This window comes from Pteropus medius, unplaced genomic scaffold, assembly GCF_902729225.1.
Source record: "Pteropus medius unplaced genomic scaffold, Ma_sr-lr_union100, whole genome shotgun sequence".
NCBI lineage: Eukaryota > Metazoa > Chordata > Mammalia > Chiroptera > Pteropodidae > Pteropus > Pteropus medius.
The window spans coordinates 6,684,926-6,709,695 of record NW_024349801.1 but is presented as its reverse complement, the minus strand read 5'-3'; the positions used below and the strand labels follow the sequence as shown (position 1 = coordinate 6,709,695).

Below are 24,770 nucleotides of genomic sequence, written 5' to 3'. Positions count from 1 at the left end.
TTTCCTTAAGTAGGCAAACTTCAGCCCCAGGAGGTAATAAAGCAAACTTTAAATCTTGCCTCAGGTACAGAAAAATTGGCTGAACCATGCATTTGATTGCATACAAAAATTCAAACTGAGTAGCTCAGAACTCTCCTCCTTAGCAACTTTCAGTACAATGAGATCAGCTATAAGAATGGAATAAATTGAAGATTGATTTTTGCAGTTCCATTCATTTGCAGAAATTTGCAGACAATTAAGCCATCACCCTGCAGTGATGTAGTAACTGCTCCTTTTAGCCAGAGGCTGATTGAGATTTGCTATCTATCTCTGCCAGTTGTGATTCTCCAGTTACACCTGACTAATAAGGGCTAAGAACTCTCACCTCATGGTAAAGGTAGTTGCCGGCAGCAGCCTTGGGGAGGAGAAAAGCATCACGCTTAGAGCAGAGGCTCTGGAGTCACAGATTCCTCAGGTGCCATCTCTCATTTAACAGCTAAGTGACTTTGGATGAGTCTCTTATACCTTTGAACCTCAAGAAGACAGGCATGGTGGTTCTACCTGTCAGTTCTTGAATGGATTATATAAGGTAATATTACAATGTGCCTAGACAGTTTTTGAAGAAATGAATGAATGAATGAATGATTCTTTCTCTCCTTTTCATGTTCTTCATTCTTTCTACCTTCCTCCTTCCCTGGGGACCCATATTTTCCTCCCATCTTAAGCCCCTCCTCTGTCCCTCTCAGTTTCAGGGGTCTCCTTTTTACTTCCTATGTGTTCTTGGGGACTGTGTTGATGCGACACCCCCAGGTATCATGAAACTTACTTTTAATGTGCTGCCAATTTCTCCTGAGATTGAAAAACAGGGAGGAAAGCAAATGAGATTGTAAACTCAAATACCCTACAACAGAAGGAGAAAGGCTCTGGTTAGCCTATAGTAGATGAGAGGTGTTTATGCAAGGTTGGCAATTCTCCTGTAATAAAATCCAGAATGAGTCAATCTCCCTGCGGACACAGTTGTGTCCCTTTGACTTAAGCAAGATTGGATGAGGCTGCTGTAGGCCTTGGGCTGTTCCAGGTTCAGAGACGTGACAAATCATTGTCCAGTGACTGCAGGTTTGTAGGGAGGGACCCACGGGAGGCACACGGCCAGTTGTTCACTCTCTCTCTGCATGCCCTGTGTGTGTGTGTGTGTGTGTGTGTGTGTGTGTGTGTGTGTGTGTGTAGAGAGAGAGAGAGACAGAAAGAGAGAGAATGAAAATGTGTTGTATGTATTGTATCTGTCCTTGGGTCTAGGCATGTGATATGTGTCTACTGTGTGTGAATCTGTAAGTGAGCGTGTGTGTGTATTTGTTGTATATGTACCTATCAAATGGATTCTAGGTATGTGTGTACATGAGCATTTGTGCATGAGTGTTTGTGTTTAATGAGAGAGAATTTTGACATCAGCGTGCATGCATCTAGTGATTCTGGAAATCTGGAGGAGGCTGTGTATCTAGGTGTATCTCTTTAAGATCTGGCCTTAGGCCACCCACAGCTGATTACTCACTCTTAAAAGGGACTGAGTGGCTTGTCCTCATTTCCTCACCTCCGCTGTTCTGGCATTAATAAGACCCATCCTTCACTTTCGCGCTGTTCTTTGGAGAGCACAGACAGACCGCTTCCATGTGTAATTTCTCATTTCATTCTGATAACCAAGAATGCAGCAAGTGATTCTCTTTTACAGCTGAGAAATTCCCCTTAAACCTCTGCCTGTCCTCAAGGAAAGCAACTCTCATCCTCCTTTCTCAGGCTGACTGTGCTGCTGATCCACTCCCTTCCCACCTCCTCCGGCACCCATCTCCATTCTGTGTCTTCTCTCACCCAGCACTGCAGCTTTCTTCCTCTGACCCCTTTCTCCTCAAGCTCCCCCACCCTTCCTGGTCTCCCCTGACATTCCACCCTAACACAATCCTAAAGCTACTCTTCCTAAAATCATCAATTCCCTGTTCATCATCAAGCCTAAAGTCCTCTTAGAGTATTCAGCCTGTCGGAGGGGACATCTGCATTGTGTAATATGGCCATGCACTCTTTCCTTTTTGAAATTCTCCTCTCTCAGTCCTTCCGATTTTTCTTCTTTTGCCAACTAACATTTCTGTGGCCTTTGCTGGCCTTTTAGAAACCCACTGAATGGTTGAGTTCCTCTGTTTTCTCTCTTCACATAATCCAGCATCGTCAGCTTCCTCTTCACATCCAGCAACTCTTGTGCATTGGTGACTGACGTCTCTACTCCTGATTCATTTTTCCCTCCTGAATGCAACTCTTTATACACCCTCTAGAAATCTCTTGTGGCTGTTCAATGACCCCTCGAAGTCAGTCTGTACCACCTCGCATCTGTGCCCAGATGGCTTTTTTTTTTCTCTTTGCCCCCACTATCCTAATGGCAATGCCAGAAGGCAGGAAGTTCTAACACAGCCTCTTCTTTACCCTTATGTTCTGGTCTTTCCCACACTCTTATCTCTTCTCTATCTGCTTGTATCTTGTCTTTCCTTGAGGTTATGGCCAGCCTGGTGCATTCAGAGCCTTCACGCATGGATTGACAGATACACAAACACACACATGCAGAGTTGAACATAAATATGGTTTCACACATATGTGCCTAGATATGCATATAGTAAATGATTGTCACTCAAATCAGATGCTATGGCTCCTAAATGATCCCAGTCACACAGAAGCACATGGCTTCAGAGCACACAGAAAAACTCATTAGTACAGATACAATCAAAGGTGAACACAGTGGCCAAATATACAGGTAGACATTTGTCAATAAACACATAGTTATAGATATACATATAAATCACTGAAAAAGAAAGAAGCAGAGTCACAGACATAGAAACACATCATGGACAAGTATTCATTGTAAGGCAAAAATTGAGAATTGGGGAAAAAAGTGCCGTGGGTCATCCCACCGTGGTGGACTCAAAGTCCCATGCGGACATCTTATAATTGGTCACTCTGCTTCCCATCTCTCTCCCTTCCAGATGCTATTTCCCATCCTGGGACTCAGAGCCTCCTTTCTTTGTTCTTAGGCACATTAGACCCAGGGGTTGACACAACTCTGCTTGTTGCCAAGTTCCTGGGATGCTGTGCGAGTTGAAGAAATAGACTGGCAGTTGCAGGTTTGGCTATATCTTGTGAGCTGGGAGCACATCAAAAGTCGGAATGGGGACTCAGGGACTTGAGCACTCTCTGGGCACTCATGAAGCCAAAAATAGCACCCATTCACAGACTTACCAACACAAACAAGTCCTTTACTGCAAACAATGGGAAAGTTTGCTATTGACTATGCAGTATGCTTTGCATTACTTTAGATACATTTACACATATATCGTCATAATGAACTAAAGCCTACATACATTTGGCTGTTATAGAGCCCAATCACTAATCCCTTGCATTTGCATAGAACTTTAAATCTTTTCAAAGTGCTTTCCTAGACATTCTTTCATCTGAGCCTCAATTTTTTTTATTATAAATGAGATTCATATATTGCACATATTTTACATATTTTCTATTCTTTTCTTGTTCCCTAATAGACCAACAGAATCTTCATAGATGTTACACGTCAGTGTTTTATGAATGTAATCCTCTCCGTTTTTCATTGTCTTTTTATTGTTCCATACTCTTTATGCTGTTTTTTTGCTTGGTTGGGTTGGGTTATATATATATATGTATTTTTTTTGGTTGGTTGGGTTATTGTTGTTTTAATCCTTCTTACTTTCACCTCATTTTCTTTTACATATACATGCTCCAATTTTCTATCTTTGCTTGAATATTGTTTCTTTGGCCTTCCTAGAGACCAAAGAGTGTTTTATTTGGACTTATTCATTGAGATTTTGAATATTATTTTCTGTGTTCAAAATAGTTTATATAAAATAGAGGGCATCCAATATGGTATTCTGTATTTTCCTACACATGTTATTTGTATATTCTCTCTGCTAGCTAGATGAATTGGAGCAACTAACATAACCACTAAATTTGATATTCTTCATTGGTTTAGGAGGGTAAGAATTCCTTGGGAACTTTATTGCAAATATTAGAGTAGATACATCTAAAGTGCCTAGTACTTTGCCCAACACACACTTAATAAACTGATACTATGATAGTAGTTCGTGGTGGTAATTGTGGATGCAGTCAAATGATGACAATGTGATTAGAACATGGGCTTCACCACTGCCATGAGGGTCTCCCACTTATGGACCCAAATTTAATTTTGTCCTGTGGTTGAACATTTAGGTTGTTTGCCACTTTTGCCCTTTATAGGTAATGTCTCACTAAATTTCTTCCTACATACAGTTTTATTCTTCTTTTGAATTTAGTATTTGTATGTATTCCTAGGAGTGAAATTACAGAGTGAAGGGATATGTACATTTGTAAGTTTCTCAATAGATAAACATTGTCCAATTGCTTTCCGCAAGAGTACCATCAGGTTACACTCCCACCAACATCAAGAGAAAGATTATTTATAGCCTTAGCTAACATTGTTTCCTATTTGACTTTTCTTATGTAGATTTTCCTTTAAAACTATGATATATATGTATATGTGTGTATATGATATATATGTAAGTATAAGTATGTATAAGTCTATGTATTTATATATGTATGTATACACACACATATATACATACACACATACATACCATATATACATACATAGACCTATGCATACATATACTTCTATGGAGCATGTGTCAATGATAATATTTAAATATTATTTGCCACATTATTTTAATAAGAATCTGTTGTCCAAAGTTTGAGATGCTTACTTTTCATGATATATAAGATCATTTTAGTTAGTAGGTGACATTAAGTAATACTGGTTTACATATTGAAAATGATATTCTACTTTCAGTGCTCTTCGGTCCTCTGATCAGATCAAGGAGAAAGTCTCAGCTGGATGCTAACAACACTTTAAGATCTCTCTAGTCCTTTATTATCTTCTTTTTGAAAAAGGAGCTTTTTTCCCTGGAGTTTCTAGCTCAAATTTAATAATGTCATTTGGCCTTCAATATGTTTATTTTTATGTTTTCCTACTTTTTATAACAAGCAATATTGGTACTTTATTTAAAATATTGATATAACGGGAATTGTGGACATATTAATTTCACCAAAAACGTGAGTTACAGATGGGACAGAAATTCCGATGGTGGCGTTCCCATGATTGAAGTGTGGGGCACATTGCCAGGAAGCGCACCACAACAGTCCTCTCGCTAATTATGACAACAAAGGGTCCTTGAGAAAACATGGACCACTGCTCTCCATAATGCCTGGCAGTTTGGAACTTTGTGATTGCCCCTTCCTCCCTACTCACTTGTGAGTGTGAGGACCTTGCATTTGGCCATGAGGACAGTCATTTTTATATCCAGTGAGTTCTGTGGGTTCCTGACCAGGTGAGTAATTTCCTCACTTGACAGATAAAGAGTGGAGATGCATAAGCACTAAAGGATGTATAAATCAAGACTGACATTATGAATAGAATGATTCAGAAAATGAAATTAAATAGCTTAATGATAGTCATTGTGAATCACAATGTCAGCTTTAGTATAATTCTAAGGATGTACTTTCTAACGCTAATGAGGTTTGATAGAATAAAATTAACAATGTCCAAACAGCTGTATTCCTTCACAACAAAGAACCATATCTCAGAGCAAACTGATACATCTTCTCCATGGGGGATTTGGGTTGATTGATTTTGTTTTTCTCTTTTAGGATATATTTAAATTTGCAAGAACTTCTCCCGTCCCAAGACAAAAGAGGTCCATTGTGGTATCTCCCATTTTAATTCCAGAGAATCAGAGACAACCTTTCCCAAGAGATGTTGGCAAGGTAAGTCAGACAAAAGACAAATGACAAAAGCATGTTTTTATTAAGAGATGAGCGTGCATGAAACAGGCTGACTGTGGCTGTCTAGGTGACCAGCTGGAATTGGCCTCAATTCCTCTATGACAAGAGGCCAAACAGTTTTACAAAAAAAAAAAAAAAAATGTCGGAAGTTTATCGAACAACAATAAAAAAGGAATTTGTAAAAAACAACTATAACAACAGCTTTGAATATCATGATTTGGAGATCTATGTGGTAGATAATGATGCTGAAGTTGTGTCAGAAAAATGTCATTGGTTAAGAAATAGACTCGTTTCTTTTGTAGATGATGTCAAGGCAACCCTTCAGATAAGTTCTTATTATAGCAGTATGATATTTGTGGCCTTTTAATTTAGATCCTAATTTGCAAATGTGTTATTCCAGGAGCATCATTGGGTCAGCTTTCTAAAAACTAAACCAGATCAAAGGAACTAAATCATACCAACCAGATCCAGAAAGTACTGTTGCGTAAATCAAAACAAAAACTTTTCCAATAAAAAGTATTCACTGTTAAGTCAACAGAAATACCGATGTGCCTAATCAACACATTCTTTCCCCATAGGAGAGTCAACATGGAGAATTAAATTTTAACCTGTTTGTATTTTTTGGTGAACTTGAAATTTGAACAATAGTGCTCAGTTGAATGAATAATCTCAATGACTGGTGCTATTGGACTATTGAGTCATTCATTAAATGAATAAGAAGCACTTGTTATATTCTGGATGTCAAGATTGGCACTAGGTGAATATAGATGTGAATGAGCATACAAGCCCCTGTTGTGATAGAGCTTATTATATTCTAGCAAGGAGACAGATATTTCAATGAGTAAATAAATAAACAAGAAAATTGCAAAGGATAACAAATACTATGGAAAACAGAAACAGGATGATGTGAAAAAGAATAAATGGCAGGACCAGGGAGTAGAGAGAGGAGGGAATCTTTACACAGATGGCTGGGAAAGGCTGGTCAGAGTTACTGACACTTGAGAGGAGACTGGAAGGATGAGAAGGGGACAAGCCATGGGAAGAGCTGGGTAAACTGCATTCTTGGCAGAGAGAACTACATGGAAAGGCCTGGAGACGGGAAACAATGGTACATATCTTAGGAACAAATTGCCTGGGTGGCTGCAATGTGGTGGGAAAAGAAAAAAGTGGTAAGAATTGAAGTCAGAGAAGCTGGCCTGTCATAGGAGCCTGGAGGCCATGGTGAAGGGTAGGGATTTTGTTGTGCACGCAGCAAGAAACCACTGGAAGGTCTTCACAGTGTATGTGTGTATGTGCGTGCGCACGCACGTGTGTGAGTGTGTGTGTGTGCACGTTGAATGTGTGTGAATGTGTGTGAGGGCATACGTGTGCGTGTGGTTTGAAAGATCTTTCTGGCTGCCTATAGGAATGGTTTGTGGGAACAGAGTGATAGGGAGGAATGAACACAAAGAGACAGGCTCAGAGAAGGGTTTTATAGTGATCTGGGGGAGAGGCGAGGGTAACTTGAACTGTTAGAAATCCACTTCTATAGAAAATTGGAAGTATTGATAATCAATACCCTAATAATCACCATATCTATGATTTTAAACTACTACCACATCAGATGTCTTTCTTTAAGTAAAACCTTGCCAGGAGTGCAGGATATGATGTAAAGGGAAGAAGAGCTGTTCCAAGTGAACCGTGGTGGGGCTGATGAGCCCCGCCCCTTTAGACAGCCCTAGGGCTGTGATGGCTTGGCGTAGTTTTCCCCGAAGCCAAGAATGATCAAGGTCCTCAAGTGTGGATTCTTCCTCTAAACAGCTTCAGAGACATAAGTTTCGTGGTTATTCTTTAAGCCTGGTGTTCTCACCCGTCACTGTGAATCAAAATCACCCGGGACAGTTAAAATACAGATGCCAGGCTCCACTCTCAGAGATTGATTCAGTTGGTCAGTAGCTGAGGACAAGCATTAGTATTTTTTAAAGATCTCAGGTAATTCTCAATTGCAGCCAAGATTGAGCCAGCAGCATCAGCATCACCTGCTTCCTTGCTAGAACTGTATGTTCTTAGGTCCCACCCCAGGACCACTCTTGGAATAAGGCCAGGAATCTGGTGGGGCATGCCTTTCAGGTGATTCTGAAGCACACACAAGTTTGTGGAGGTCTGATCTAATCCTCTCCTGTCTACCATTAATACTTTCAGTGTTGGAGTTTCAAGTCCATTAATTAGATTATAACAAGAGTGATCATGCATGTGATTTGCTCAGAAAATTGGTTGTCTTGCCATAATTATTAGCACCACCTTTCCCCTTAAACGTGTCCAGATTTGGACGTTAAATTTTATGTGGTCATCCTAAAGCTTCCTTCAATCCTTCTTAGTATATTCGAATAGTTTTCATAAGACTCTTTCCTTGAGATAATAATGGGTCAATAAGCATGCAGCTAACCAGGATCATCTTCTGCATTGTTTCTTATTTGTTATAGCCTCAAAACACAATTTTGTTTCCAAGCTGAGTATTCCTCTGTGCTTAGTCCCTTATGTACTGCCCACATGGGCTGTCAACCTGGAATCTCTACAAATCAACTGTTTTTCTAAATGCGGTAGTCTGTTAACACTGTAATGTGTGAAAGTCTCCCAAACCTCCATATGGTTTATGTAGAATAACTGCACTGCCTTCCAAAAGTTATTTGTTTTTCCATGCTTTTTATGCCTTTGAAGGAACATTTTTTTCCCTTCGTGTTTCTTGCTTTTATTCATTCATCTTATCCTTTTCTTTATATCTTTTACCGTTGTCATCTCTACCAGTAACTGACAAACAGTGCTCTGAAGAGCTGTGAGATCTTATAGGCATCTTCAGGGAGTGCTAGGGAGGTAGAGAGAAGGGAAAGGAGACCAAAGAGGTAGCACTCTGGCCTCCACATATCATTCCTATCCACCCAAACTGTCTGAGTCAGGGAAGCTCTACTTTTATAAATATTCCATATTAGACTTCAGTGTAGAACGCCATTTAAAGAGATTCTGTGATTATAAAAGTGTAAAGACACTTGTCTTATTTTGGGTTCCCCAAGACAGGAATTCAAATGCAGCTAGTTTATTTAGGAGGTCAAGAGAATACTGGTAAGGGAGAAATGAAGTAAGATGGGGAAGGGAAACAGCCACTTGAGATGCCTGTTTATCAAGGCAACTACCCCTCTGAGTGAGTGAATTGTAATCCTATGAGGGAAAAGCTAGGAAGTTGTATAAAGCATAGTCTTGGGGTTATTCTCTCCACAGGGAAAGGAGCTAGGGTGTTTATATGCCAGGCCCACCAGACTTTGAGGACCACTCCTAGAGGTATAATTCTTCAGTGCATCTGGCCTGCCCTGTGCTCTGTACACAGGCACAGGGCTTTTTGAGACTTGGACAAGAGCCTTCAGGCAACAAGCTACGTGGCAGCTAGAAGGCTTGCTGATGCCCACTGAAAAGGTGAGGTCCAAGGGACAGGACAGGGCACTTCTGTGCCATCACTAAACTGGATATAAATTCTTTTGCTTTACAGGCTAGGTTTTCTCTGTCTTTGTCTCATCCTCTGCTCCAACTTCATTTCTTGAGGTACCTTTGTTGTGTCTTAGGCCTTTGAAACCACTGTACTTGCTTTTCTCCATTAATAAGTACTCACTGCATCCCAGGAGGGAAAATCTCTAAAATTCAACCCAATTCATGTCAACAAGCATATATTCAGTTTCTGCTATTTATAAGGCACTGTGCTAGAGGCTGGGGATTTAAGGACAAAAGAAAGCAATCCTTGATCTTGTAAGATTACAGAAGAGTGGAAAAAAATTATCACAAATTTATTATTTGCCCAGTACTGTAAATTATAAGCACTTTTCATCTATTATGTTGAAGTCTCATAATAATAACCCCATGGGGATTATCTTTGAATGCGCCAAATGTGAGTAATGAGATTCAGAGGGATGAAGTAACGAATCCTAAGTCACATAGTCCCTTCATAGCAGAGACAAGCTTTGTAGCAGCTCCTTGAGATTTCAAAGTCTGTGTTCTTAACCAATATGCTCAGGGCTACTAAGTGCCATCTGAGAATTCTCTTTCGTGGAATAAAATATCAATGATGACAATTGTTCTCTTTAAAACAGCATTAAAATTAAGTTTAATTCCTTGAAACACACCAAAAAAAACTTGGACTGAGAGTTGATCAATGGATAGATGTATGTATGATAAAACAGTAAATTGTTAATGGTAGAATCTAGGTGATGGGTGAATGCTCGATAGCTGTAAACTCCTTTCTACTTACCCATATGTTTAGGAATTTCATAATACTATGCTAGAAAAAAGTTTAGCTAAATATAAAATCATGATAAACAACACAAGAGTTGGCATGCTGGCACAAAGGTGGCACTTTTTTGTTTTGCATTTCAAGTGGGTGAATGCAGACTAAGTATCTGTTTGTTTGTTTTTTTAATTTTTGTCATGTTTTATGACAATCCGAATTCCTTTAAAGAAGGAGGCCCATATATGAAAGGGTAAAGACATCAAAAGCAAGATGCTGCAGCAAATTAGCCCTCTGTGGGGGGTTTTCTCAGTTCAGGGTTGTGCCATGTCGAATTGTATATTCACAGAAAGGCTATCCAGGCAGCTCTAGGGATTAGAAACAGTTTTGACTGATGCATAATTTTTCTATCTGCCAAATAAATTAGTTGGTAAGTAGCTAAATTGCTAGAATTTGGGGGCTGCCCTTCCTCAATCATATCTCTCAATGTTTTTGAAAAAAAGGGTAAAACACCCAGTCGTGAATATACTTCTTCAAACCTGTGATTTCCTTCTCAGTTTTGAATTCTAGACAGCAGGGTGGATTTGAGAGCGTGTGCCCTGGCAAGAAATGTGTAGTTCCCAACGCATGCCTTTTTTTTTTTTTTTAATCTCCCCCTTCAAAGTGTGACCATTTCAAAATTTGGGCCATAAATAATTTCTCAGTTTTACCAACTTTCACTGATAAATATTTGATGGCATCTTCGGAGAATTTTGAGTTCTCGGTCTCGATTGATTGAGAGCAGGGGACTTTAAATCTGTGAGGAAGCAAGGAGGTCTTTGGGAGATGTATTTTATTCTGTTTTATATTAAGTTTGAAAGACAAGTCATTTATGAAATGCTTATTAGAGATTCTACTTTCATCACAAACCCTTTTCATCAAAACCAATGAAAGTACATTTTACTGAAAATCCTTTTTTTATATCTCCTATAAATTGGTAGAATGGGCTTTTAGAAGGACATTTTTAACCCAGAATGGAAGAAATATGTAATTGAACCATGTGCTCTTTGTAAAAGGAATCAACATAGATCATTAGACCAAATCATGAAACCCACTGAACCAGGACTCACTTTGATTGTCTCATGAATGTCAGTCACGCATGAGGGTAATCTATGGCAGTTCCTAAATATTCCTCAGAGTTCTGGATATATGGTTTATTAGAGGTCTTCCCATATCCAAATACTAAGTACCCCTCATGTATGCCCACCTATGCAAATTGGTGCTAAGGAGCATAATGTTCTTAGGATTAAACTTGTTTTACTCATGTACTAGTCATTTGCATCACTTTAGTAACTCATAAGTGCCAAGCTGCATCCCCAGAAGCTAGACCAGAAAAGTGATACCGATCCCCAGCAATTGTCCATCTCACTCTCCTACTGAAATGTAGGCTTAGCATCTCTTACTCCTTCCTTTTGCCTGATTTGTCTCACGCAATCACCATCAGCTCTCCGCCGCTGCTTCTCAGCTCTTATCCACATCTAACTACGTGCCTCATCTCAGAAATTTACATCTGTTTAATTTTCCCCTTTTAAAACAACTGACAGTTTTATTCAATAACTAAAACTTACCATTAGCAAGTGTATAGGAGAGAAATTTAAATATAAGGGACCTAAGATGTCCAGAAGGTCAATATTCGAAAAATTCTAGTTGAGGCGAACAGCAGAATTTATTTCTATATTAAGCAATTCCAGCTGTACATGTGTCTTTCCTATTCCTGTGGCCTTGAATTCTTACCTCTTCCCTGGACACACCCTTTTCATCCTTACTCCACAGGGGTTTCCTTATTTACATTCTGAGGCTGCACTGTCCAATGGATCATTTTCACCACTGCAGAAAGTTTTGTGTCTATACTGTCCAATATGGTAGCCACTAACCACATGTGGCTATTGAGCACTTGAAATGTGGGTAGTGCAATTGAGGAACTGGATTTAAATTTTTTATTTAAATTTAATTTTAATTTTAATTTAAACTTGAAACCTACCACTTGACTCAATTATTAGAACAACTTGGCATGTGAATCTACCTTTACAACTGTAAATTTTAATCTAAATACAGATCAAAATTTTTTGCTGAAAATATAATGTCCAAATTGAGATGTAAGTGTGATATACACACAGGATTTCAAAAACTTAGTAAACATGTAAAAAAATAGAAAATATCTCATTAATAATTCTTTGGAATTAAAATATTTTATGTATTTGGAATAATTAAAATTAATGTCGTGTTTTCTTTTTACTTTTTTAAATGTGGCTACCAGAAAATTTTAAATGATTTATATAGCTTGCATTATATTTGTACTGGGCAGTGCTGGGCTAAAGCCTATTTTTGGTACAGTCTCAGCCATGGAATTTTTGTTTGATCTCCTTTACACATTGTTTATAATTCTTTGATAACACTTAATATATTTTGAGCAGCAACATACTTTTGTTTGTATTTTTCTTCCCATTAACTATGATTTATCAACTGTAGTGGTTCAGTACAATGCCTAACACACAGTAGGAACTCAAGTGTTCTTTGACTTGAATTCTAGCCAGGTCTGTGGTTGGCTGGATAAGACGTTCACTGGTTACTGATTAGTTAAAGTGATCATACCCTGGTTTGCTGTTAGAATGGAATTAATAGACCATTATATGATCAGTCTGGATATTTCCAGTAAATTTTAATTTTTTATAATGGCAGTAGGCTGCCAGATAAATTGCTTGGCAGTCAACCATTATGTCAGGTCTCATAAGCATTCTTAGCAGATTGTGACAGATTTGATATTGATGGATTTGTGTAATGTGTGTGTGTATTGTGTGTGTGTGTGTGTTGTGTGTGTGGAGAGAGAGAGAAAATCCATGTGTGAGCATCTGTATTTCTGAATTCGCTCATACATGCAATGATATTTTAAATTCACTTAAATAAAAAAATCAAAACTTTTATGTTTATTCACAATCGAACAGTTAATTCTAACTTAATTTGGCTAAGTCTAATAAAAGCTGATATTCACCATTGCTCTCTTTCTGTAAAGTTTAATTAATGATAATACATAATTGAGTTGTTTTGGTTCTTTGCCAAATACATATATATGCAAAAATGTCCTCCATGATATACATCTAGCAAATAAATGCATCTGAGCCTATGGAGGAAGCAATATTTTTAGCTCTGAGTTTATCACCCTTTCGGTTCTCAATTTGAAAGTTTCCAAGGGCTTTATTGTTATATACATTTGGCCCTAGACTGAATTTATATTTAATTGTGAGTATTAAAGGATCTGGCATTTCAGCTTGAATTAGCACCCTAGAGGTAGGAGAGTTGAGGAATTTTCAAATTCACCTAGAATCTTCAACATCTAATGAGTGTCGGTATCTGAGCCAAACATGGCTATCTCTGTTGTTCTGTTTAGTTCTTACAACAACCCTATAAAATACTACACCCATTTCTCAGATGGGGAAGCTGAAATTGAGAGAAATTAAGTAGCCTGCCCAAGAGAGTGGCAATGCTGTTACTGAAACCTATGACTCCTCAACGCCAAATCATTGATCTCTGCATTATAATAGACATGACTGTTTAGTTTCCTTGGATCTTTTCTGTTTGCATAGTGTGCTCACATGAACCGTCATTTGACTAGTACATATACTTTCAGAAACCAATATTATATCCCCACTGTACCATTGAGGAAACTGAGGCTAGAGCACCATGTAGGACTGTTAACTTGTGGTACAAACTGAGTTGTTGTGTACCATGAGTTCCTTCTGCATTGCCAACTGCCATGCACCAGGGCTCTGGATGTATTTCAAATAGCATATGGCATAGGTTAAGGAATGGGCTTTATTGGATAAATATGATATATAAGCCAGGGGTCAGTCAGAAATAAGAAACACTACTCCCCACTCCCCATCATCTCACAGAGAGGTAAGCCAGGGTCTGGGCAGACAGCTGAACATATCACATGGGTTTACCAGGAGAGGCATTTCGCTCCCATGATTCTTCGTTCTTAGTTGGCCAGTTCAAATACGATCTTGTCAGTGGACAGAAAATCAAACTCCTGGAGTGTGGAGAGCCTGAGCGCAGGTACCTAGATTTGTAGAAGTTGTCTGAGATTCCAGATGCTCAAAGCCAGATGCCTTGGGCAGTGATATGCTGGTTAACTGGCCCTTGGGGAAAAAGGGAGCACTGATTTGTAGTGTTTGCTACTTACTTTCTTTGGTGTAAATATCCTCACAGTGGCAAATTTTAAGCTATTGACTTGAAAAATTCTTGAGTATTTAGCAATTAGCTTTCAGGAAGCAATAGGAGCTGGCTCTAGCATACCATGCTCCTTGGGGCCTATAGAATATAATGCTGCTCTGATTGGGGGTGCACTAGTCCCATGGGGAGCTATGCTTGAGTGGAACCTTCAGCGTGGAGAATTGGCTTACCCATCCACCCATTTTCTCCAGGCTTTAGCTCTTTTCTTGTCCAGAGCATCATTTTTAGACAATTCTGCTCCTTGCATCACAGTAAGTAACTTGTCTTAAAGCCAAGTACAAACTAGAAGCAGACCTTGAACCTTTGTTCTTTCATCTCTGCTGTACCTCTCGTCCTTTGCACAAAATCCTGAGTCAGTCTCCTGAGGCTGACAAATTCAGTGACAATGGTCCCAATTCTATTTGGAAGACAAGGGAGGGAGAGATAAAATTTTCTCTTAAGTGTAGAGAAATGAGGTTAACCTCACAAACGTTTGTGTGATGTGCGTGTTTGCACACTGAGTCAAGGCTGGAGGTCATGTCTTAGTTTATCAAATAAACCACGTGTTGACAAGCAACAAAGGATTTTCTTCACTAGGCAAGGAAAGCCACTGTCTAGCTTTAGACAGCACATTTTTTGTTGGTATCTCTGCTGATAACCCTGTTCAAAGGGAGCCACAAAGAATAAAAGTGAAAGCAGAAAAGGCCAACTTTGGGTGTAGTTAAGAGATATAACTACTTGTTTTTCTTGGAGAGGAAGCCACAGCCAACTCAGTCAATAAGTCTGTGAGGGTGCAGGGCCCAGGGCACCGCAGGGACAGATTGGCCTTTCCGTGGTACTATTTCCAGTCCCAGCATTGAAAAGGATTGAGGCAGAAACTGGATAGAGACCAAAACAGACCACAAAAGTGTTTCCTGAAGAGGGCAAGGAAGGAATGAAGAACTCACCTTCATTTCCTTTTCTATGAAAGCCAGCCCTAGCTTTCAAATGAGGTCATGGGGGAGACGTCCTTGTGGGACTGGGTCACTGGGAATAATGCCTCCAGGCATCTGGGCTTGGTCTGCCTCTGTACTGGGGGATTGAGGACACAAAGACCCTTTTTTGCAAATTAAAATGTTCCTATCTATGGGTTTAGTTTTTATCCCACATATGAGTGAAATCATATGGTTCTCAACATATGGGTGTTTCACTGGAAATGGTGGTGTTTCCTGTTGCATTGTGTGGTTTAGGTTAGGAGATGAAGAAAGAGCCTCAGCTTAGGGCTCTTGGGCATTCTCCCTAGGCTGGAAAATTGGATCTCATTCATTTATTTATTTAGGAATATTTTTCAAGCAACTATTATGTGCCAAGACATCTATTCTAGGAGAGGCACAGACTTATAACCTGGCAGAGAAGGCCAGGGAAGTAATTCCTAAGAGGATTCCTGCCTGATTAATGGGTATAACTAGGCAAGATGAAGGTAGGATGGGAAGAAAGAATTATCCAGGAAGCGGGAAGAACTTTATTCAATACCTAGATGCAAGAGAGAGGATGGTATGTCTGGAGAACTGAGAATAATATGGTTGTGATGCAAGGAAAACTGTTCACGAATTAGAGAAACAACCAAGGGCTAGGAGATGAAGAACCTAATAGTGGTAGTAGATAAAAACTACTTCTGGGAGCTTGCACCTTATTTTACAGATGACAGAGGGTTATAAATAGGGAATGATGAGGCCAGATTAGCATTTAAGATTAGTCCTGTTGCAATGGGTCACACCTGAAAACTGAGAAAACCAAGAGTGGGGAGACCCAGAAGGAGGCTGTGACAACAGTCCAGGTGGGCAATGAAAGGCACTTGGGCAGGGGAGAAGCTATTTTCGGGGAGAAAGGGTAGCATCGGTGGGTGAGCGTATGGCAGGGAATGAGAGAAACAAAGGAAAGTTCTCTCTTAGCTGAGAATATTATGCCTCCATAGGATGCTGAAGAAGGTGGCCTGGATTGGGGATTTAGCTGTGGGTCAGTAAACCTTTCATGAAACTAAAGCAACTGTTTAATCCTTCTCTCTAAAGCTTACTCTTTGCCTTTCTTTGATTAAGAGAGAACTCCTCCCAGAGGAGACAGATCTACCTGCATGTTTTGAAGAGGTGAACTTTCAGATGAGGCACAGAGATGTTCTTTTAGGGAATGGAGTCACTTTGCACCAGCATCAGGCTTGTGGGGACACCAGAGATTCAGCTGTCTCTTCATCATGTCTTTCCAGACTTGAGCGCAAACCCTGTCTGATCCACACTCTGGGATTTTAGTTCAGTCCTTATTTGCTGTGCATTTGAAAAGTTTTTTATTTTATTTTTGCTGCCAGCTCAGAAATACTTAACAGCTGTGTTCACTGTTGGCCTTCTAGCCTCAAATTCATTCTAAATACATTTCTTCTTAATTTCTTCTTTGAATCTGATGTTTGGCTACGCATTAGTATACACAATTCACAGGCTCCGTATTGCTCAATTTTTGGTTCATTATTTGACAACTTGAAATTCCTCACAAGTGGTGCTTTTATTTTGTTATTTGCATCTGGAAATCATTTCTAACGTACTGTGGAATAAATCTGCCTTTTCTTTTTTTTAAAAAAAATAACATTCCTCCCTTATTATAAGAATAATAGATGTTCATTGTAAGAACTTTAAAGAAAAACATATATTTAACAATAACAACATAAAAATCTCCCCAAGTCTCCCCACTTGAGATAACCACTGTTGACATCCAGAGGCAGTGCTTCCCAACCTTAAAAGTGCACACAGATTTGTGACCACACAGATTCTCAGCCTCATCCCCAGAGATCTGGATTCCATAGGTCTGGAGTGGGGCCTGACAGTTACCGTTCTTACAAGCACCCTGGTGCTGCCGATGTCCCCAGGTCTGTGGCAAATAGTTTGAGAAGTTTTATCCTAAACATGCAATGCCCACCTGTCGCTCCTTGATTTTTAACTCATCAGTGTCACAGAAACATCTTTCGTAGCCCTAAATGTCTTCCATGTCATTTTGAAAGGCTGGGTGGTGTGATATGCCACAGGCACAGCCATTGTCGAGCTGCAAAAGTCCTTAGTGTGGGGCCTACAGACTCTGAAGAGCCCATGGGCAGATGGGTTCCCTTTGTAATCCAATGTATCTTCTTTTTCACATTTAAAATGCTATTCTAAGAAGAATGCCACACGATTTACCAAAAGTCAAAGGCATCAATGACACAAAAGTGGTTATACACCTCTTATACTATCCCCGAAGCCCGCATTTAGTTGTTCCTTTCTCACATCTCCCAGTTGTAAATCATATTGCTATGACCATCACCATTTATACATCTTTGCATAGATATGTAAATAGGCATATTAATTGGTCGTTGCTTTATACGAAACTTTACACATAAGCAGTCAAGTGTTAACAGCACAATTCAAGAAAACAGCAAGCTGACTGACTCCTACCCGGGACAGGCTTAAATCCACTGTGTCCCTGTTCTGATGAGTTCTTTGTACATTTCTACCTCAGCTCTGCTTCCCTGTAGTACCACCAGCTACCCCTCCCCACCCATCCCCATAACCCTTAGGTCTAGAACATTTTTGTTCTCATTATGCTGTGCAGCATGATGACATAGGAGGCAATATATCCTCAGCCCTGTTAAAGAAAAAAAAATACAGCTAATTGGGTACACATATTCCATACATTCCTGGGAATGTAGAGGAGTACACCTGAAGCCTTCTAGTTCCTCCTACAGTTTCTCCATCATTCTCATTCACATTCTCCTTCTCATCATTAAAAACAACTTCATCTGTGTTGTCTCCGCTCCACCAATAAGAGTTGCCCTCTATGAGAATGACACTTGGCTTGGTGCTATGTGTATCCTGTTACTAATTCTCCCAAAAACCATGCAAAGAAGGTGTTTTCAAGGCCTTTGCAGAGGAGGAAAGTGAGTGATTGGTGGAATTCTCTGATACCTCAGAGTCGTAAAGCTGGGATTTAAAAAAATCTCTATATTAAAATATAATATGAGATACAAAAGTACAAAATCATAAATATACAGCTCAATAATTTCTTTCCAGACAGAATATACCCATGAAGTCAGCACTCAGATCACAAACTGGAACATGACCAGCCCCCAGAGTCCCTTCATGTCATCTTCCATACACTAACTCCACATCCCTCAAGTGTAACCAACACTGACCTCTATCACCATGAGTTGGTTTCACCATTTTGAAAGTAATATAAATGGAATCGCACATGTATTTTGTGTGCATGTGTGTGTGTGTTTTCAATTTTTTGCTTAGATTTAAATTTTTTGCTTACATTGCTGAGATTCATCCTTAGCACTTAAGAACATTTGCAGAATCACAGATGTACAGTATTTCATTTTCTGAATACATTGCACTCTATCCTTTGTACTCTTCAGGGGAATTTGGATCGTTGCCAGTTTGGGGCTATTACAAACACTACTGCAATAATATTCTTTTGTATGCCTTTGAGTGAACATATATACACATTTCAGTTGTGTATGCACTTAACTGTGGAATTATTGGGTCAGTTTTAGTAAATTCTGCCAAACGGATGTCGAAGTGGGTTGCATAGAAGCTGAAATTTAAATCCATTATTCTGACTCTACAGTGAATTGTGAGAGTGAAGTAGGTAGTATATTTATTTTTTTCCTAAATAAAAATATAGCCAGTTTCTTTCCTACTCAGGAGTGACGGCTATCAAAATTAGCCTGTTCTATGTCTTTGAATCACATTGGAACCTGTTGTCTTGACTGCCAGGAACTAGAGGTCATCACTGGTTTTTCACATGTGACTCAAGAACGCCTTATGATTTTTATTTCTTCTTGTTTCTGCCTCCTGCGAATGGAATGACCCAACCTCATGGTAACAAGGGCCAATAGCAACACATTTTTTCCAGATAAAAGAAGATTTCCAAAATGGTAAATGACCAAGATTTTTGGCCCCCTGATGTACAATTCTTAAACAGACAATTTACACACCCATCCCCATTTAACATCCCCAATGAACCACTGAGGATTGGAAATATCCCCTAGCCCCCTCCCTGTTGGGGAAATCCACCTTGAAACTCTTGCTTCTCTTAGGTTGTATCTATATTTATCAACATCTCAATCTTCTCCCTCTCTCATTTCAGGGAGATCATAGAATATTAATGCTGGAAGGAATACTGGAGACAGTCTAGTCCAAACATCACACTTTATAGATTAAAGATGGAAAATGATTTGTCCAGGGTCAAAAGGTGGGAAAAGTCCTAATTTCCTGTGCCTCATTTTGGTGCCGTTTGGCCTATACCTGGTCTTCTGAGCCTTGATTGTCCTGAAAATGGCTGAGAACTTCCTATATCTTTAGGAAACTCAGTAGAAGCTCACCATGATTAAGGTCAGGGTGTTCACAATCTCTAGGATTATTTCAAGGACTGATCTTATTCCCTATCTTTTTGTTGCTCTTCACAGTGTTCTTAGAGGGTAGCCCCACCTTAAGAGCCCAGCTAATGATCCCACATGTCCTCCCAGTGTCAGACACACTTCAGAACCACCCAGCCTGTGAATAGGAAAGAAATGGCTGAAGAACTCCAAGAAGTGGGAATATATCAGTGCGAGTGTCCCACTTTGTGACCTAGTTTTTTTTAAAGAGAGTGACCTGTGTAACCCAAACAGGCTAATCAGGAAAGCGTAATTCCTGCATTGGTTGTTTGTCCAAGTTGCTCTCATTTTTATCTTCAGCATCTAGTATATGACACAGCGTAGGCTCTCAATAAATATTTGTTAAATGAATGAATGGTCAAAAAAGTCAGCTCAAGTAGTCTCCCCACAATGAGTTAACAGTAATGGACACACTTGTACTTCTGCCTACGAGTACCTGTATATTCTCTTACATGCAGAATAAATGCTATTAAATTTGAAGTAATAAAGATAATATTTCTTTATTATATTAGTTACTGTTAAAAGGGTACAATGACAAATTTGGTAGAAGAAAGGAGATATTTGGGGAATGTTTCAGAAATTTAAATGTAATATACGAGTATGTATTTATACACATATGATATAATTCAAATCATGTAACATGCAAAATACCTTCTTTGTCATGAGGTGACACTTCCTGTATTTGCTTTTGTGAAGAGAATGGTTCCTTTTAGGTAAATGTTACAAGCACCTGAAGTGATAACATTTTGAAAAAGGGAACCACTCGAATGCCAATAGCTTTGTAATGTTTCATACTGTAGTTCCCTCTTTTAAAGTAAGCCAAAGTTAACCTACCTATTTATTAATGGAAAGGTGACATTAATGGAAAGATAGTCATTATGATTATCAAAATGGAATTGTGTTAAACCTTCCAAGACTGAGGAGCATAGAGGAATCAGAAGCTCCCTACATTACGTGGCTTCATTCTGCTGTATATTTTTGTGTGTGCTTTTTATACTTTCCTTATCTTTTACTCTGTTTCCGGGCTCTCTCAGCTGTCACTCATCCTTGCTGTCTCTTTGCCTGCTTCTAATAAGATTAACTAGTCTTTGGAATTTGTCGCTTTCCAATTGCTATGGGAAATGAATATTCACGCATGTCCCAATCCTATGGTCTATACTCGGAAAAATGGAATGAAACAGATTTGCATTTGGTTTCCGTTCTTCTGGTGACCAAATGTTTGACCCTTGGGCAGTTCGCTTAAATCATCTGAGTTATGAGACAAGGCTAGTAATACCTATAGTCCACGTTTGGAGAAGGATAAAATGAAATCACTTAGTTGATTATGCTGGGCACATAGCAAGTTCTCGGTCAGTGTGTCACCTTTTTCTTTCACTCCCTTCCTGGCCAGAATCAGCCTACAGAGATGTTAGGAAGTTGTGAAGTTTCTCCCATGAGGAAGTAATACAGGACTGTACTTCTTTGGATGTTGAAGGCATTTTTTGTTCCTTCAATGACACACTTCTAAAGAGTCAAGGTTATCATATCGGTGAACAGATTTTAACCCATATGCTACTGTACTTATAAAGGATGCTAACTTGATTTAGCATTGCCCAGGCAGAATATTAAAAAAAAAAAAATTAAAGCAGTAATCCAACATACCTGTCTGCTATTTTCTATGTTCTAGTTGAGGAGATGGGAACACATGATCAGCAATAAATTCAGATAAGGCATCATGAGACCTGATTTGTTCACAACTGTAAATTTAGGGCCTGGAACATCATAGATATATGATAATTTTTTTTGACTGAATAAATATCTATTTCCCACAGATGTTGTATCAGTTTTACTGTACCTAGGTCCTGCCAGAGGAAAAATCAAAGTAAAAAGAGAGACACTCAGACTAGTTATTTGTGTACTTTTTTTCCTGCTCAGGGCTAAATTTCCCTGAAAGATCATATAAGATTCTAGCTGTCAGAATGAGTTCATCACCTGGGCTAGAGATTTTGGCTTCTGTGAGCAGAAGGCTCCATCCACCCAGGTGTCTGGTTCAAGAACAGCATCCTCTTGTGCGAAACACTGGTGGAAATAGCCATCTCTCCTTATGCACAGCAGCTACGGCGCCTGCTTATCCTGTGCTACATAAGGTAGATCGGTGGAGACAAGGAGCCCTCACGCTGCCTGGAGAACAGCGGTGGGAACAAGATTTCATCTCACTTTGGCATCATGGGGTTTGCAGTACAGATGGCCTGGATGCAAATGGAGACACCACGAATGTGTTACTCCTTGCCCTTGCTGATAAAAGCATGGGGACATCATATTCAATTTTTGGTCTCCATCCATATGCTGCTCCTCCAATTTATTTGTCCACATGAAGGGAGATGAAGCACAGAGCAGTAGGACATTCAATTCTGCTTTAATTACAGTGATGAGCTGTTTGTTGGGGTGCCGCAAGCCGCAATGCTGCCTTGTTCTCTGACAAACTCAGAGCAGGGGTGACGCTGACTTCCTTGTTGGCTGCCAATCACCAGTGTTAGGTGGTGACAGCATTTGGTTTGATATTTATTGTTTGAAACCCAATATTACGACTCCACCAAGCTTAATGAAAAGGAGAAAATCACTATTAGAGAGGGTACGCAATTTTGAAGATCAGAGGCTTTTGAACAAAGTTGTGATGCTGGGAACATTCCTGGCATGTCACGGGCGATGTTGTCATTATTAGCAGCAACAATGCAATCATTATTTTTGCATGGATTTAATTTTCAACAGGCACCGAGGGCCATGTCAACACAGCTCAGCAAATGGAAATAAACCACACTGTCATTCAAAGGCCTGTTTTGCTCTCTGCTTTGCACTTGTTTTTGTTTTGTTTTGTTTTGTTTCTGAAGAAATTACTATACTAGAGGTCTTCCATTTGTTCACCTGGTATCTATCCCCTTCCCACTAGTCTCCAAGGTCATGGAGAACTAAGACCTTACTCATCTGGGTTCTCCGGCTCTAAGCACAACACCTGCACACCAGCATAAGCCATAACTATGAATTCAGTGGAGTCGATATGAAGATCAGGAGCCAGTAGGCTCTGGGTATTCTCTGATGCACTATTTTTTTCAGGGACCAGGGAGATGATGAGAGGCACAGGGGCTGAGAGAACATGGGCAGCACTCATGGTCTCAGAGCCCTTTGTGACTGGCTGGCAAAGAACTAAGAGGGCAGCAGGATAGTGGATAAAATTATGGACTATGGAGTTGGACTGCATGGGTTCAAATGCCACCGTGCCACTTACCAGCCAGATGACTCTAGTCTGGATATGTAATATCTTTATTTCTCAATTTCCAAAACTGCACAGTGGAGGTGAGAACAGTACCTGCCTCATAGCATTTTCTTGAGGATTAAATAAGACAATCCTTGACAGTATTCTGGCACAAGGTAAACTCTCAAACCATATCAACTATTGTTGTACAGTATTATGATTATGAATATCTACTACAGTTAATACCTTTGCACTTAGTACTTATAGTGGTCAGATATGAATGTCACTTTTGAAGACCCAGAGATGGATTTACCTTTATACTCCTAATATTTATCCTCAAAGACGCTACTTGGCTCATTGAAAAATATTTACTCATTTTTAAAGGCCCTTTTTAGCTCCTTTCTATATATAAAGTAGTTCTATTTCTGTTCTCACAATAATGGCCTAAATAAAATCTTATTACATTCATCATCTTAAATTAAGGTAATTGAAAACCACTTTTGAAAAGTGGACCCCAAAAGCATCAGAAAATTAATTTGATTCAATTGTAAATAAAAAGAATCAACTGTACTTGAATATGTGAAAAGTGTAGAATAGTAGTTAAACATTTAAGGACTATGTCCTTACCTTGTTACTATGGCTACAGGTTATTCCAGGATATGGTAGTTCTACGGTAACAATGGAGTTACATTATTTCCTCTCCATATTGAAATATTCAGCAACTAATTTCCTGTAATTTCATAATAAATCGTGTTAATAACCTGAAAGGTGGACACCAAGGTGGCGAGATAGTCTCTGTGCTCTAAGGTTATTCCATTAAACAAAGCTGAGAAAACATGTTTATGATCATTTGACTGGGAAGCAGAAGCAAACTCTTAATGAGAAGGAGATGGCAATGACATCTCATGAGGAGGCGCTAACTTTACCTCAAATGCTTAAAATTATTTATTAGGTCCCTGATAGGATCACAAATGTGAGAAAATTTCAGTTCCATATGGATAAAGACTTACAAGGAATATGGTAGAATTCAATTCAATTTCACAAATAGTTAATGGAGTCCTATTATGTGCTGAGCACATATTAGGTAGAACCTCTCCCATACTCTATTCTTTCCCTGTGAAAAATTTATATAGTATTTTTATGTTCCACCAAGCATTCAGAACAGTAAGAATGAAGAAAGCAAGTATAATTGAGGTCTAAAATCCCTATCATCAGTATTAATTTCTCCAAGGTTCCTCATGAAATCCTAGAGACACCAAAGGATTAGAAGCAGTGCTGTGTTGGAGCTGGCTCTTGTCAGCTTGCACTAGCTGGTACACATCTATTCCCAACTATGTATTCAGTGATGTTGCTTTAATAGCTTGAAATTGGCCATGATAGGAGTATTTACACCATATAAATGGAGAAACACTACAAATCAGGTCTTTTTTTTTTTTCTTTCTGAGAGTTGACTGTTAAACTTTCACTCACACTCAACTAATTGAAAATAGTGACTTGAGATTATATCTTTATATTTTATAGACTGCTCCCTCCTCTTTATGTGTCTTTCTCTCTCCCAAGCCCCTCTACACATACTCATTGGATTGATTTTGCCTCTGTAGATTAAGGTTGGCTTAGAGCAGTTTGTGAGCTTTTTTCTAGTTCTCTTACCATGATTCAAGCCACCATTATCTCTGGCCTGGAATTCATCTATAACTTTCTAATTGGTCTCCTTGTGTCCACTCTTGCTTCCCTCCAATCCAATCTCCATAGAG

At 39.3% G+C, this 24,770-nt stretch overlaps 1 protein-coding gene across 1 annotated transcript in view; it reads left to right on the top strand.

The window, feature by feature from the left end:
* CDH13 (cadherin 13) overlaps nucleotides 1–24,770 on the top strand; it is a 967,094-nt gene that overhangs the window by 417,506 nt on the left and 524,818 nt on the right. Inside the window, exon 4 of the mRNA XM_039888803.1 lies at nucleotides 5,725–5,841. Coding sequence (XP_039744737.1) covers nucleotides 5,725–5,841 — 117 coding nt within the window. The remainder of the gene's footprint in view (nucleotides 1–5,724; nucleotides 5,842–24,770) is intronic.